General features: G+C 45.7%; 1 protein-coding gene across 1 annotated transcript in view; it reads right to left on the reverse strand.

Annotated features, from left to right (window-relative positions):
- The window catches only part of PHF8 (PHD finger protein 8), a 124,968-nt gene that overhangs the window by 95,166 nt on the left and 13,619 nt on the right, over positions 1–16,183 (reverse strand). Inside the window, exons 2-9 of the mRNA XM_069209343.1 lie at positions 13,358–13,443; positions 12,784–12,904; positions 12,528–12,688; positions 9,592–9,733; positions 9,127–9,313; positions 8,870–9,032; positions 8,142–8,229; positions 7,604–7,710 (exon numbers count right to left, since the gene is read on the reverse strand). Coding sequence (XP_069065444.1) covers positions 7,604–7,710; positions 8,142–8,229; positions 8,870–9,032; positions 9,127–9,313; positions 9,592–9,733; positions 12,528–12,688; positions 12,784–12,904; positions 13,358–13,443 — 1,055 coding nt within the window. The remainder of the gene's footprint in view (positions 1–7,603; positions 7,711–8,141; positions 8,230–8,869; positions 9,033–9,126; positions 9,314–9,591; positions 9,734–12,527; positions 12,689–12,783; positions 12,905–13,357; positions 13,444–16,183) is intronic.

Consider the following 16,183-nt stretch of genomic DNA (forward strand, 5'->3'; position numbering starts at 1 on the left):
CTGAGGTCTAGGATTGGTCTCAGTGTTTTGTCCTTCTTTGGTATCAGAAAGTACAGTGAGTAAACTCCTGTGTTTATTTGTGTGTTTGGCACTAATTCGATTGCATTCTTTTGCAATAGTGCCTGCACTTCTATCTCTAGGAGATTGGAATGGTGTGTTGTTAAATTTTGTGCTTTTGGTGGTATGTTTGGAGGGAACTGTAGAAATTCTATGCAGTAACCATGTTGGATAATTGCTAGAACCCAAGTGTCTGTAGTGATTTTCTCCCATGCTCTGTAATAATGACCTATTCGTCCCCCCACTGGTGTTGTGTGGAGGGGGTGAGTGACATGTGAGTCACTGTTTAGTAGTAGGGGTTTTGGGGCTTTGGAATCTTCCTCTATTTCTAGGGAATTGCCCTCCTCTATATTGTCCCCGAAAACCTCCTCTATACTGTCCTTGGTAACTGGACGGTGTGGCTTGTGAGGTGCTGGCTTGTGTGCTTTGACCCCGAAACCCCCCTCGAAAGGGCGTTTTACGGAATGAGCTGTAATTCCCTCTGCTCTGCGGGGAGTAGAGTGCGCCCATGGCTTTGGCAGTGTCCGTATCTTTTTTGAGTTTCTCAATCGCTGTGTCCACTTCTGGACCGAACAGTTCTTTTTCATTAAAAGGCATATTGAGAACTGCTTGTTGAATCTCTGGTTTAAATCCAGACGTTCGGAGCCATGCATGCCTTCTGATAGTTACAGATGTATTAATTGTCCGTGCAGCTGTATCTGCAGCGTCCATGGAGGAGCGGATCTGGTTGTTGGAGATGGCCTGTCCCTCCTCAACCACTTGTTTTGCCCTATTTTGGAAGTCTTTGGGCAGATGTTCAATGAGATGTTGCATCTCGTCCCAGTGGGCTCTGTCATAGCGCGCAAGTAGTGCCTGGGAGTTCGCGATGCGCCACTGGTTTGCAGCTTGTGCTGCGACTCTTTTACCAGCTGCATCAAACTTGCGGCTTTCTTTATCTGGGGGTGGTGCATCTCCAGATGTGTGAGAGTTGGCCCTTTTCCTAGCTGCTCCTACAACAACAGAGTCTGGTGGCAGCTGTGTTGTGATGAAAGCCGGGTCTGTAGGAGGCGGCTTATACTTTTTTTCCACCCTTGGTGTGATTGCCCTACTTTTGACCGGGTCCTTAAATATGTCTTTTGCGTGCCGGAGCATACCAGGGAGCATAGGCAGGCTTTGGTAGGAGCTGTGGGTGGAGGAGAGTGTGTTGAACAGGAAATCATCCTCGACCTGTTCTGAGTGGAGGCTTACGTTGTGAAATTGTGCTGCTCTAGCCACCACCTGAGAGTACGCGGTGCTGTCTTCTGGTGGAGATGGTTTTGTAGGGTATGCCTCTGGGCTGTTATCTGACACTGGGGCGTCGTATAGGTCCCATGCGTCCTGGTCTTGGTCACCCTGGCTCATGGTGGTGTGAGCTGGGGAGTGTGATGGCGTTTGTGCTGGTGAAACGTTAATCACGGGCGGAGGAGAGGGTGGTGGTGTAACTCTTTTCACCACTTTTGGTTGTGGTGCTTGTTCCGTCTGGAACTCCAACCTTCTCTTTCTCCTAATGGGGGGAAGGGTGCTTATTTTTCCTGTCCCCTGCTGAATGAAGATACGCTTTTGCGTATGGTCCGCATCAGTTGCTTGTAGCTCTTCCTCAAACCTATGCTTCTGCATTTGGGAGGTTAGCGAGTGCTCTTCTGTATAAGAGCCTGAAGCTGGGTCGCTTGCAGTTTGTTTCGGCGTCGAAACTGTGTCTGCGTGTTTTTTCGGCTCCGAGGTGACTTTTTTCCTTTTCGGGGCCGAAACCTCTCGGCGTCGATCTGTTTCGGTGCCGCTGTCTCGGCGTCGAGCCGTGTCCACACCGGCATCTCGGTGTCGAGGCTTGTCTCCAGCACTTTCTCGGTCCCGAGAAGGCTGCGTGCCGGTGTCTCGACCGGAGTCGGACGATCTCGGCACTGTTTGGGCCTTTTTCGGTGCCGACGGTCGGTCACCGATTTTATGGGTTGAGCCATGGCCTGGTGGCAGTGGCGTCCCCTGGGCCTTGTAAATGTTTCTTTGTGTGGTTTTCGACGTCTTACTCACGGTTTGTGTATCGTCGAATCCTTCGGAGTCTGAGTCTTGGATCGAGAAGGTACCTTCCTCTTCCTGTTCCTCGAACTCCCGTCGGGCTGTCGGTGCGGACGCCATTTGAAGTCTTCTGGCTCGACGGTCTCGGAGTGTTTTTCGGGACCGGAACGCACGACAGGCCTCGCAGGTGTCTTCGCTGTGCTCAGGTGACAGGCACAGGTTGCAGACCAAGTGTTGGTCTGTGTAGGGGTATTTATTGTGGCATTTGGGGCAGAAACGGAACGGGGTCCGTTCCATCGGCGTTCTTCAGCACGCGGTCGGGCCGACCAGGCCCGACGGAGGATCGAAAAATTACCCCGAAGGGCACCGGAGCTCTTCGATCTTCGATGCGGTGTTGAATGTAAGTATGCCGATCCCGAACGCAACAATACCGACGAAAATCTTCCGAAATTAACTATTTTTTCTGTTCCGAAACTCGGAGCGACAGGAACACGTCCGAACCCGATGGCGGAAAAAAAACAATCGAGGATGGAGTCAACGCCCATGCGCAATGGAGACAAAAGGAGGAGTCACTCGGTCCCGTGACTCGAAAGACTTCTTCGAAGAAAAACAACTTGTAACACTCCGGCCCAACACCAGATGGCGAGCTATTGCAGAACATGCGTATCTACAGCGACAGATGCCATCGAACAGTTATTTTCATCACTTAGTAGCAGCAGGTGGAGCACCACTACACTGGTAGACACACTTTTTTGGGGTGACTGTTAGCTCCACATCACCAACCTCATCTAAAATAAATAGCCATTGCTTCAATTTTCTTTTGGTAACTGCATCAGAAAGGAAAAAGTACACTCCGCTTTAGAACTGAACATCCTGGGGGCTCCCTTTAGACCATGCAAGACTCCAAAACACTGAAGTTACCACCAAGGAGTGTCTTTCATGAGACTTTCTACACAACTTTGCTTATGACGAACAGCACATGCTGTTCGGCTCTCGCAACCTCATGCAAAAGAAACAGTTTCCTTTGCTGCCGAACTGTGCCTGTTCTGCCTTTCTCTTCTTAGTGTGTGTGGTGGAAAAGAAGAGAGGACTGCAAAGGGTGTCTTCTGTGAAGATGGTTTTCACAAGTTGGTCTACACATGGCAGTTCCACCACACTGCTGCTATGCTTGTTAATTATCAACAGAATACAACGAATGCCAATATAAAAATTAAAGGAAAGTCCATGCACAAACTATTTTCCATCTTAAGTGTGAGGTACCACAGCATCCTTTGATATTTATTCGTAGCCCACAGCCTTATCTCTAAAAAAAACAACCCAAGGACCAAACGTGTGTAAAAGACCCCAACCCAAGGACCAAACGTGTGTGAAAGACCCCAACAGGTGGTAAGTCGCTAGTGTAGGGATAAATTCTCCAGTTGAAAGAAAAAAAAAGTTCTTGCATGCAGCACAAGTAGCCTTTATAAAGAGAGCAGATTGGGGAGGTTAAGAATTCCCCAGCGTGAAAGCACCCTTAAGTAACATGCAGTTACTGGGGGATTTTCTTGGGGTTACTGGACATCAATTGGGTACCCAGTTTCTGAAACCTTGCTGATCCAGTACCTTTTAACACTCTTGTCTCTCCAGGTAGCAAGGATGAACAGTCAAAAGTGTTCCCCAAGAAGGAGCATGGAGTTACAACCTCTGAATGCAGGGTGACATTGTAAATGTACAAAAGAGAACAATATTTACAGGTACGCAAAAATTGTGCACTGCACACCATAAGATATTAATGTCAAAAGCTAGCTCCTAGCACCTCCTGGACCGGAGTCACTCATACAAATGCTGCTGTGGCTGCCTGGCATTTACAGACGCAGGGTACACTTTAGTGTAACACTGAGCCCTGCAGCCCTTGTTATTCTATTGGGGGAACTGCTGGTGGGGCCAGGGAACCGCAGTGATTGCGGAGTCATGACTAAAAGCTCTCTTCTATATATTTCCACAGAATTACTTTGAAGGGGAAGTTAACTGCTCGTAAGTCTCAGTGGCAATGATTTAATTGTTTATGATACCGAGAAATATGCTGTAGTAATGCACCTGCTAGGAAAACCCAAAGATGCTCTAGAAACCAAAAGGAATTAGTAGTCCTCCCTTTCCTGCAAGGAAACCATTATTTATGAGGTGGCCCATTGTTGTCTTGGGTTATCCAGCGTTTGGTCAGTGATGTCCAGTAGTGGACAGTTACTGGAGTCTAAGCCGAGTAGCCTTCTGGCCACAGGACAGGGAGAGCTGCAAGTCAAGCTGCCCGTTCACACTGGATGACCCTAGATAATGAGTTAAGAGGGTCAGGACAGGCTCACCATTCTCAGCTTGAAAGCAATGGAACCGCTCCTGGATCCAGAGCTAGCTTTGTTCGGTATTGCTGGATAGACTCTTGTTACGGGGGAGATGCAGTCCTCTCACTGCTGCCCTAGACACTTCTGCCGGCACGTGGGCTTCGGAAGCTAGTGAAGCAAGTTACTCAACCCGACAAGGGCACTTCAGCTTTTTAGGAGAAAGACAGTTCTTCCTTTCAGACCAAAAGCAAAGTGGTTCTGCAGACTTAGTTTATCACTGGGGTCGAGCGCAGACATGGTTCCTCTTGCAATGTAAAGCAGGAGCACCTTGGTTTTGAGACAAAGTACTGGCTGGGAGGAGAGGACGGGAGCAGTATTTATCTTCATTTGAGGTCAGATTTAGCCAAAGTCAGGTTCTGGCTTCTTGGGTGACCCTCCAACCTTGAAGGCGCGTTCTCAAAGAAAGATGGGGTGTGCCTGAACACTAGAAAAGCCATCACACAGTTTGTTCGACAGATTCTAGCACTTGTCACAAGTACCTAATGTAGTATCATAACATGCAAATAATGATGCTTTTTCTAGAGTCCTGCATTCTCCAACTGCCCGCGTCTCCTAAAGCATCCTCTATATTTACACACTCCAGCAAGAAAAACTGAACTTTACAGAGAATCTGACTTTTGTCGTTATAATACACTTAGGGTAAAGAGAAGTAGTGTGGGGATTCGTTTCACAGTGTGCAAGTGTCGTGAGTAAGGATTATCCAAACCTGAACCAACTGACTGATTAGAGGGAGTCGATGTGTTTCTCCCAGTCAAAAATGCTTGAAGGACTCACATGGTTGGTCTTCAGCAAGAAACTAGGAAGGCTGGCATCAGGGCTAATGCTTCACAATGGCTTCTCTTCAAAACCCTCTGCGCTTAGAGGTGGCTGGACTGTTTTGCACTCATAAACAGCACCATTTATTCTTCCAGGACAGAAGTCTCCAACAGTTCTATCGTGGGCGACCAGTGTCGTAGGACTCTTATCATGGAGAGAAGATGCTGGTTTCGGCAGCAGCACTGCAGCATGTAGGTGACTGAGTCAGTCCCACAGCACCTGCAGCTGTCGGCCTAACCCTTTTGGCTAGCTAGCAGCAACTCACCCAAACCTAGAAAGTAAAGGTGATCTGTGGCGGCCTGTCGCATGAGACTCTGACTCCCCAGGAAGTCGTGGTTGGCAGACCCTGGCCCTTTCTCTTGTTTGCACAAGTCTAACACAAGCAAAGGCAGACAAAAGATGCACAACAGTTTTCAATGCATTTATTGAGAAGACTGTAATCTATGATAAAATATATGAGCTGCGATTTTTAGGAGGATGAAACATATGACAGATCCGTGACCACGACTGAGAAACAAATTATCAATCCCAGCATATTGGAATAAGTACGTGCCTACAGATCCCTACCTACACCTTTAGCATCTACATTAGAGCGTATCAGTGATAGCCCCTCTCTGCCCATATTAGTCCTTGAAAGGTATACCTGCCCCCATACCTGAAGAAAGGGGTCTGCCCGTCGTCTCCTCAGTTGGCTGTAGAGACAGGGCTGAGGTCAGCAAAATTGCAGTGAAGTGGAACACAGTATAGGATAGCTTCTCTGCCTGCAATGACCTCTCCAACCTTCTTTGGCCTGTGTGATGTTTTTATAACAAAACGTGTTGTGTTCTGAGAACAGGCCTGACGTGGCAATGCGTCTCCGTGTCGAAGGCTGGCTCCGCACACTTGTGGAGGCAATACTAGATAAACTATCATGTACAGCCTTGGGCAGAGGCACACAGTAAAATGATGTGCAAAAGGACCTAATAACAATACTTTCTAAAAATAGCAGTTGATTCGAAAAATAAAACATCTCTGCTAAAAGTAAGCCATGCTAAAATGAATTAGAATGAATGACACGAAGCATGTAACCAGGTAAAAGGGCACAAGGCAGAGGCCTAAGCTGAAATAAGTGTGCCCAAGCAAGTTGCTAAAATGAAACCACAACACCAATAGCTCGTAGGCTGCCAATGAGTAGCTCATACACGTTAAAATGCCTGTCAGCTTGTTTAAAAAAAAAAAACATACAGCTGCCCACCTGCTTGAGCAATACTTTAAACACTGAGGCCCAGTTCTGTTAGACGTGAGAAGTGGAGAATGCAGGAAAATGCACCCCACCCGCTTGTATAAAAAAAATAAAAAAAATAATGAATATATATATATATATATATATATATATATATATATATATATATATATATATATATATTTTGATAGCTCTCCTTTCTTTCTACAGCTCCTCTTGTATTTCATGTGTTCTTTTCTTTTTCCTCTCTATCTTTTCATTCTCTTCTTTTTCCATTTGATTTTCTCCCCTCGTTTGCTCTTTTCTTTCTTCCTATTTTTTTTGCGATTTTCTTGTTCAGTTATTTCTTCCCCTTTCTTTCTTGTTCTTCCGCTACTTCTTTTTAACTTTACGCTTTTGTACTCTCCCTTTTCTTTCCTTTTGCTCTTTCTTACTTTAGCTCCTCCATCTTCTTTCTCAATCTTTAACTCCTAACGACCTCTTATCTTGCTAGCTTGCTCTTTACTTCTTAAGTACTTCATTGTTTTATTTCACTGTCTGTTTTCTTACTTTTTTGTTTCTTTTTCATCCTATTCGTATTTCTTTTGCTCCTTTCTCTTTTTCCTTTTTCCATTTTTTCTGCTTATTTATTTATCTGGTTCTATCCTGCCTTTTCTCGTGTGCTCTCCCGGTATCAGATAGTTTCTCCTTTTCTTTTTATATCCTTTCCTCCTTTCTTCCTCTTTCCTTTGGCACTCTTTAGCTACCTGTTGTTTTTTTCCTATTTTTCCTTGTTCTCAACTCTGTCATTCTCTTTCCTTCTATTTCACTATATCCCTTCCTTGCTTTTTCTCCTTTCTCTCACTTTTTCCCTTTCGCGTACTCTCCCATCGATACCCGCCTCCAGTCTGAGATTCAGAACAGGCCTTTTGTCTCTAATTTCAATTAGCTCATCTGAGGGATCAGTCACTGGCCTTGAACGTCTGACAAAAGAAATACATGAAAGCACACAAACAAATGTCACCCAAGAAATGTATTAGTGCAACAAATACCAGTGCAGAAGCCAGGAACAAGTGACCCCTGGGAAAGACATGCAAAATAAAAGAGACATAGAAGGAGCTCCCACCTCTGAAAGTGTCCAGTAAGTGCTTTCCCACATACCAACAGATGGTCTCAAAATTGGGGAATTTGAAGAGCTCAGCTGTATGCAGTCTCTTCTCAATCTCGTAGGCTCTGCAGGATAGAAGAAAAAGGCAGATCAGACACCAATACAGGAAAAAGCAGCACATATAGAGTCGGTGGAGAATGTACGGACTAAGTGGACAAGAGACTTGGGGGACACAAGCAGCGGTGATGGGCACATGGTCTTGGGCAATAAAGGACTGGGGAAAACACACAACTTCACAGAACAGAAGAAGATTACCAGAAAGGCCAAAAGAACCCCCCTTTGTTTAGTTTCCAAGAATGCAGCAGACTATTACCCTTCATTTGCAACCAGAACTTCGCACATCAGAAGAAAGTGAGAGGTCAACAACAATATCCTCTAGTTCTCTTTGTAGCTTCCTACCCAAAAGCACTGACATGGCAGCATGCATGAATGAGGGTAGCATTCAGAAACCTTGACTCCCCAAGCTTCACAATACTCTCCTGACCCCAATACTCACTTAAGTTGCATGTCGATGTTGAGACTGTGCAGAAAGTTGCCTCCGAAAGCCAGACACTCAACCGGTGTAAGAACAGCATGAATCCAACCTATGAATCAATAAGGGAGGGATTATTCACACATGAAGATATCTGAAGCAGGCGTCTGAGAAGGCACGAACCACATGCTGCCTCAAAAAACAAAAACACCTGTTGCAGCTTTTCTACTGGGCAGATTTCCCGCATACAATAAAGAGCTCTTTCCAGGAAGCCTTCTCCTCTCTTCCATAAGCTGATGAATCTTGATGGAGGGGGTTTAGGGAGGAGGGCACAATCCTGCTCTGAGGTGTCTCAGCTATTGAGTCTAGCAGGCCGTAAGCAGATGTAATTCTGTCCCCACCTTGTACTGAGATCTTGCATGTCTGTAGCTCTACCGGAGATCTTTCAAATGGGAAACTGTTCCCTAGGTCCGGAGACTGAAGGCAAGGAAAAGGTACACCCTATGCAAAATACCTTCTTAGCAATATAACCTGTAAAAGCTGCTGGAGCTCAGCCGAAGTGGTCAGTGGAAGCCACCCAGCTTCATGGGTCCCATAGTTCCACTACCTCCATAGTTTCAGCATCGACAAACCAGCCTCAGGCCATATACTTGTCGGTTCTGAAAAGCACCTAGCACTGCTTCTCTAGTGGCACCGACCCAAACTACACCCTGATCACAAATTCTGAGTAGCACAAAGTGCAGATCACACACCTGTAGGGATAAAGAGAGTCTGACCCTGCTTCACGGAGCACCTGTAGCACTTGTCCACCTGATCACCGAAGAACATCTCGTTCTGGTTGGAGGAGCTGCTCCAACATTCAAACAGGGCCAGGTTGGCTGTTGTGGGACGGATAAGGTAAAATATCTTCTCGCCCTGGAACAGAGAGAGGGATGCCAAAGATCAGGAATGAGGCAGAGATGTTAACTGCCGTCAGCCCTCAAAGTGCAAAACACATTGCAGCAAATACCTTTAGTACGTGGTACCAGACGGAGGTCCCCCCAAAGTCAATGTGGAAGTCTGTGTAGCTGTCCTTAACCCCCATCAGGCAGTACTTCTGCACATTTGGCCTCTCAAACACAGACTCCTCAGGCCAAAGGTTCTCCACCCAAGAGAGTTTCCGGACAATCTTTGGGGTTTCCACCAGATTGGTCAGTCTGCAGGTTATCGAGTTATCGAAAAAGAAAGGTGCAAAAGAAGAAAATTACATTAGTCTATTACCTCAAAGGACCAGCACAGGAGACTGTCTACGGAGTGAGAAGTATACAAATGAGAATCATTTAAATAATCAAAGCAACATCTATTCCAAGAACAGCCCATTGTTCAATATCCCATATACATTAACCAATGAACCTGCCTTCAACATGAAGGGCCCAACAGTCACATTTAATTACTACGTACTCCACTACATACGGGGAGTTGGGACTGGCAGTACCTAGTTTCCGAGAACTCCAAGCTGATGACGTTCAGCACTTTCTCTCTGCTGGGACTGTTGTAATACTTAACAAAGTCGCCCAGTTTCATCTTGCAGTCTGCCTGCCGCGTCACATCAATCACGTCGATTTCTCGGTCCGCTCCTAGGTAGTAAAACATGAAGGACAAATCGACCAATGAGATGTAGCAAGAGTGGTGCGACATAAGCATGAGACTACATAGACTCGGTATGGAAACTACACCAACAGAACCCGGAACACAACGAGGGCCACTTGATTAACATCTTTAACTACATGCAAACTAAGTTATAACGTTCCACATCAGTGAAGTGCTCGACTTTGCAACCTTATACACCTACAACACGCTCGCCTTTTTCACGTTTCATGACAGTTATGGGCTCTTTTTTCAATATTTTGCAACAGTGCAACATGGCTGTCAGTTGTTTTATAATGTTTTCATTGCCTGACCAAGTTTTTTTTGTCCTCTCTACGATTCTTTCGCTTTGCACCCCATGGATGCCAGGTTGTGGGGAGTAGCAGAACATTATAAATTCCAAGGCCTGTTTCAGGGTACAAACCATGATTGGCTCTTGGTCAGTTTTTACAAGAATTCCTGTTATAGAACATTTTCCACCCTAAACGTGAAGACAAACATATTGGCCAAAGTCCTTGCAAATTGTCCCTATGAGGCGAGACGGACACTGATTCACATTGATCAATCTGGGTTCGTGCTATTTAGGACGACCATGCACAATCTCCAATACCTCTAGGATTGCTTGGCCTATGCGCACAATATGCTTGACCCCCCAGTTATACTATCATTGCATGTCAAAAAGGGATTTGGCTTTCAAATAGCTATTTATGATGATAGTCCGGGGGGGGGGGGGGGGGGGGAATCGCTTTGGGCCTGTAAATTCATGGGGTTCACTGTTATATGCTCTTTATTCAAAGACATTGCACGGAGTCGGGGAGGTGCGGCATCACTTGAGTCGGTGCAGCGTTGGTTCCTTACTGCCACCGTGGAGGCGAGGCGTCGGTTCCTTACTACTAGGCAGGGGAGGTGAGGCGTTGGTTCCTTACGGTTGCAGCAGAGGTGATGCGGCTTTGGCGGCAAGGAGTTGGTTCTATAAGACAAATCTATGGATCCAGCAGGTCGAGACTTGAGGCACTGACTTCATGGTGTTGCAATCACACCACAGGAGATGCAGTGGAGTTTAAGTTGGATACCACGGGCGGCGGTGACACAGAGCTCTGGACTTGCGCTGTGGCGGGGCTTCCGAGGCACTATGGCGGGGTTGGGCCTGTGGTGGTGGTCATTCCACTCAGCAGGGAACACAGCTGTAGTGCAGGCAATGGCACGGAGTCAGAGAGCAGCGCTGGTCCTGACATGGTTCTGGATGTAGATGCATTTGTTTCTTACCTGTTACACCACAACTCCCTGGAACTGGATTAGGCAGCACTTGGCAAGTTGGGACTCTCAGCAAGCGAGCCCAGGCAGGAGAAGTCTTTGATGTCCCTGAGACTTAACAGGAGGCAAGCTCAGTCCAAGCTCTTCGAGAGTCTTTGGAAGCAGGATGTAGAAAGCAAAGTCCAGTCCTTTCACTTCTAGGACAGAAGCAGCAGGCCAGCACAGCAAAGTAACAGGCAGAGTGGCAATCCCTCCTACAGCATTCAGCTCTTCTTCCTGGCACAATGTCTTCAGTCCAGAAGGATTCTAACTAGGTGGTGTCAGATGTCCAATGCTCTTACCCCCTTCCTGTCTTTGAAGTAGGCAAACTTCAAAGAAAAGTCTTTCTAGTCCAAAAGTCCCTGCCTTTCCCTGCCCTTGACCCAGACACACTCCAGGGGGGTTGGAGACTGCTTTGTGTGGGGAAAGGCACAGCTCTACTCTGGTGCAAGTGTCAGCTCTAGCCCAGGAAGAGCCATCAGCCTAGCGATGGGCCATCAGGATATGCAAGGTACACCTCAGGTCCCTTTGTGTGACTGTCTAGAGTGAATACACAAAAAGCCCATCTGTCACCCTGACCCAGATGTGTATTCCACAGACAGGCAGAGGCACAGAATGGGTAAGCAAGAAAATGTCCATTTTCTAAAAGTGGCATTTTCATACTTACAATTCAAAAACCAACTTCACCAAAATATATATGTTTTTAAATGGTGAGTTCAGGGACCCCATACTCTATTTATCTATCTGCTCCAAATGGGAAATTAAGCTTAAAAGATAGTTCTGGGCAATTCCTATGTTACCCTATGGGAGAGATAGGCTTTGCAATAGTGAAAACCGAATGTAGCAGTACTTCACTATCAGGACATGTAATACACACCAGTACATGTCCTACCTTCAAAATATACTGCACCCTACCCATGAGGCTGCTTCTGGCCTACTTTAGGGGTAACCTACAAGTACTGAAAAGGAAGGTTTGAGCTTAGCACATGGGTGCACTTGCCAAGTCGAAATGACACTTTGGAACTGCACACACAGACACTGCAGTGGCAGGTCTGAGCCATGTTTACAGGGCTACTAATGTGGGTGGCACAACCAGTGCTGCAGGCCCACTAGTAGCATTTGATTCACAGGCCCTGGGCCCACAGTGCACTTTACTAGGGACTTACTAGTAAATCAAATATGCCAATCATGAAGAAACCAATCACCAGTACAAATTACACCGTGAGCACTTGCACTTTAGCGCTGGCATCTTTGGTAAAGTGCCCAGAGTCCTAAAGCCAGCAAAAACAATATTCAGCACAGGATCAAAAACAGAAGGTCGGAAGCAAAAAGACAAGGGAAACCAGGCCAAGAGCTGACAGATCTAACGGATGGTAAATGCCACATCAAGAGGATACCAACTATAAAGTACCAGCACTCAGAAGGCCCCGTCTCTTAGCAAACAGGAGGTCAAACATGTATAAGCATGCTGAAGAACAAAGAGCTCCTTACCCACATAGTGCTCCACGTCCGAGACAGTAAAGGAGGAATCAGGCAGGGTCATGCCTAGCCCATCTTTCTTCACCACAAGGATAGGGACGCTGAAGCTATTTTCCTCCAGGTACTCTACAGTCAGCTGCACCCCAGATGGTTTAAGAATTACCTCGTCTGCACTGGACACAAAAATATCCTGCGTTACCCACCAGATCATGCAGCAAAACAAAAGTGGCACACCTCCTAGGTGAGCAAGGAAGCTGCAGTAGGTTACCTGGGGAATGTCCGACCTCGCAACTCCTTGATGAAGAGTTGGGTGCCAGTCTGGACAGGCTTTGTCACCTCTTTGACCACCTGGGGATCATGCACCTTTTGACTGCCACGGCGTTTTTTCACTGATCACAGAGAGGGAGAGAAAGGGGGGGGCAAAATTAAAGAACAAGAAAGAAAAAGCTAAATCAAAATGTGTTGTTGGAATCAACAAGCTTTGGCATCTATGCCTCAAGCACACAGGTATGATCTGTTGGGGCATTGTCATCAGCGACTCTAGAGAGCATACTTAGTTCAGACACTATCTGTTCACAAACGAGAAACTCAAAATATATGAAAATTATGATTCCAGCCTTAATAGCTCCCACCTGCAGACAAAAATTTCAAGAACTCATAGACCTCTGTGGCCTCATAAATCAGGATGGACTTATCTATCAAAGCATTTGCCAGTTTACCACTGACGGTGACCAAAAGCAAGAATCTCTTATCAAACAAGCAGGCCCCAAGGTGAGAGAGAAATGTGCATACTGATGCTGAGAGGCTGCCACACACACTGCGGTGTAGAATATTGTACTTACTAACAGAAGGTCCATGTGCAATCTCGCAGTTTGGGCAATGGTACAGGTCTATGTCAGTCGCCTTCGCCTCCTCTACCCCGACACAGCTACAAGAAAAACAAAATGTTTTCAGGAAGGATATATGATAAACCAATCTCACACTCCTACACAACCCTGCAGACTCCTGGGCGTTGTAGGTCACTTTGCCTGCTAATGCTCTGGAACGCGCCTAATTCCGCCCAGGGTATCAGCGGATGTGAAACCAACAGCTAAATCTCCATGGACCAAAGGACAGTTTGGCATTATGACAAGTGCAGTGAAATCTTCAACATATGTAAAAAGTTAAACATGTATGTGAAATATCTTCAGCTCTAAAGGACGCTACATAATGGCGCAGGAACAGAATGGAAAAGCCAATATTTTTTTCTATTTTCTTCTCTCTGCTGTGATCAACTGGCTCACCTTATTAACCGTGGACCACTAAGAGGCTACTCTGCTCCGAAACATTCATCTTATTTACTCACAGCTCTGCCTTGTTCCACCAAAACATGTTTGTCAACATTAAGACAAGCCTAGATTTTAGGGAAAGAAACATGCATATGGATAAAAGTACTGCAAAAATCCTGCAGTGCAAATTCCTGCGAGCTGGGGTAGTGGAATAGGATGTCTGGGTGTTCATGGATAGAGACGAGTATCTGTGAGCATTTCTTTAGCCTACAAGAGTGAAAGCCTCAAAGACGAAAGAGTTTGGAGCCCAATTAATACAAGCGCCTGTGCTAAAAGTGTCTGTGTGAGAATTAAACTACACAATCCCAGCTCTAGTTACTCTAACAGAACACTTGATAGATGGTTCCAGTTTAAAAATATCACCCATCTAGCACAATAAATTACTCATCCTGAAGTTTCGGAAGAACTCCATTTGAGCTGCAAGTCCTAGACGGAACGTGTAACTTGGGCTCCCACCAGTTGTTAACACAACCAGCCCAATTCCATGTGATGCATTCACTGCTTTCTTAATCCCAGAGCTGCAAGTACTAGACTACCTACAGTTCTCATGACCAGACTAGAATTAACTTCACACTGAATCACATCAAGAGGCCTTATGTTGTCAGTCACCACAAACCAGGAACTTAATTTTATTAAATCCAAACTCCCTTTTACAAATGCACTTACTGAAAAAGAGCCAAAAGACTAATGAAAACTGGTTCCATGATGAACAATGTTCAACCGTGCAAGTCGAGATTGGCCTCCTTTAGCCAGCTTTCACTTTATCCACTAAGGCTTAAAAAAACGAATAGTTGCTACAACACAGCAAGTGTAGGGTGCGACCCGGTGGAACTCATTACCTCTCCAACTGAAGAGAACTTTGTAAGCTCTACAAAACGTTACACTCCTCTCATGCGACTTGCCTAATCTTTCACCAAGAGCTAAACAGAAATGACCTTATCAGTGCCTCTTTCTTGCACATACATTCAGCAGTAAGTCACCACATCCCTGTAAGCTGTTTCCTAAGGGCTGGGCTCAATTTAAGGCTTCTTCATCTTACTGTCAGTTGCAAGGTTTACATTGTGTTATGAATGTTCAGATTCTCACCTCCTGCCTCCTTGTTCTACACATCTGCTTCTCAAACCCACTCCCTTGTACTTTTTTGCACGTGGTACACACTCTCCACAAAATACTTAAAATGAAAAGAAAAAAAAAAAAAAAAAAAAAAAAGGAACAAATGTTCCCATGGAATAATCTCATACTCCCGCTTGGGGACACACTGGACATTTGCACCAGCTACCCCTATGTGCTGATGATCATCAGATGACACTGCCCAACTCCCTGAGCAGGCATTATTAACGTATGCTTGGCCTGACATAAGGCAGGCCATCATCTCTCACTGCAACGTATGAAACATTAATACCAAGAGCTGTGTAAATGGGTTGGTCATAGGTGCTCTTTTATAAGGAGACAGAGTCTCATGTTCCTCCAGTGGGAGGAGAATGCAGATTATGTCTTTGGAGAAGCTTCAGCTGGGAGTTGATCCCTGACCTCCGCAAGGAGATGGAGAGGAAGTACAAGTGACTTGCCTTCTCTTTCCCACTGTTGTGCTTGTTGCACTCTCCGGTTCCACTGCCCACTTAAGAGAGAGAACAGCCATGAGACGGGCATTTTGTTTACTACACTAGGAAGAGGCATCTTTGGTGAACCACAGACTGGGTCAGATGTATGCTTCCAAAGCATCATGGCATGTCCTGTTCTCCTAATACAGAATTAGCAGATTCACAAACACCTGCATAACAGTCTTCAGGACAAACCTACTTATGGAGTTCTTGCAGGCTCAGAAGGGTGTATAGCTCTCTCTTGTAGAATGCATTCTATCCTGAAAGCACAGGGTGCTTAAAGCGAGGGGTAATCTCTGCAGTCTGAATTCAAATTATCACCCGTGAAGCTCATGCGATAACTTACAATTTGTTTTTTGAGAGTGAGAAGGAATCATGCCCGAAAGTTCGATTATTTGAATGACTAACATTTTGATTCACTAATTACTGGTTAGGGGTAGTAAAAAATTGGGTTTTCAGTTATGAAGGATGTGAGGTGTAGGAAGCTGGCTCTGTATATACTATCTCAAAGTGAGAGATAGTGAGCACAGAGTCCAAGGGTTCCCCTCAGAGGTTGACAGTGGCAAAATTAGATAATTCTAATGCTCTATTTTGTGGTAGTGTGGTCAAGCAGTAGGCTTACCAGAGGGTTGTGTTAAGCATTTGTTGTACACACACAGGCAATAAATGAGAACACACACTCAGAGATTTAACTCCAGGCCGATAGTTTTTATATAGTAAAATATATTTTCTTAATTTA

Source organism: Pleurodeles waltl, chromosome 10, assembly GCF_031143425.1.
Source record: "Pleurodeles waltl isolate 20211129_DDA chromosome 10, aPleWal1.hap1.20221129, whole genome shotgun sequence".
NCBI lineage: Eukaryota > Metazoa > Chordata > Amphibia > Caudata > Salamandridae > Pleurodeles > Pleurodeles waltl.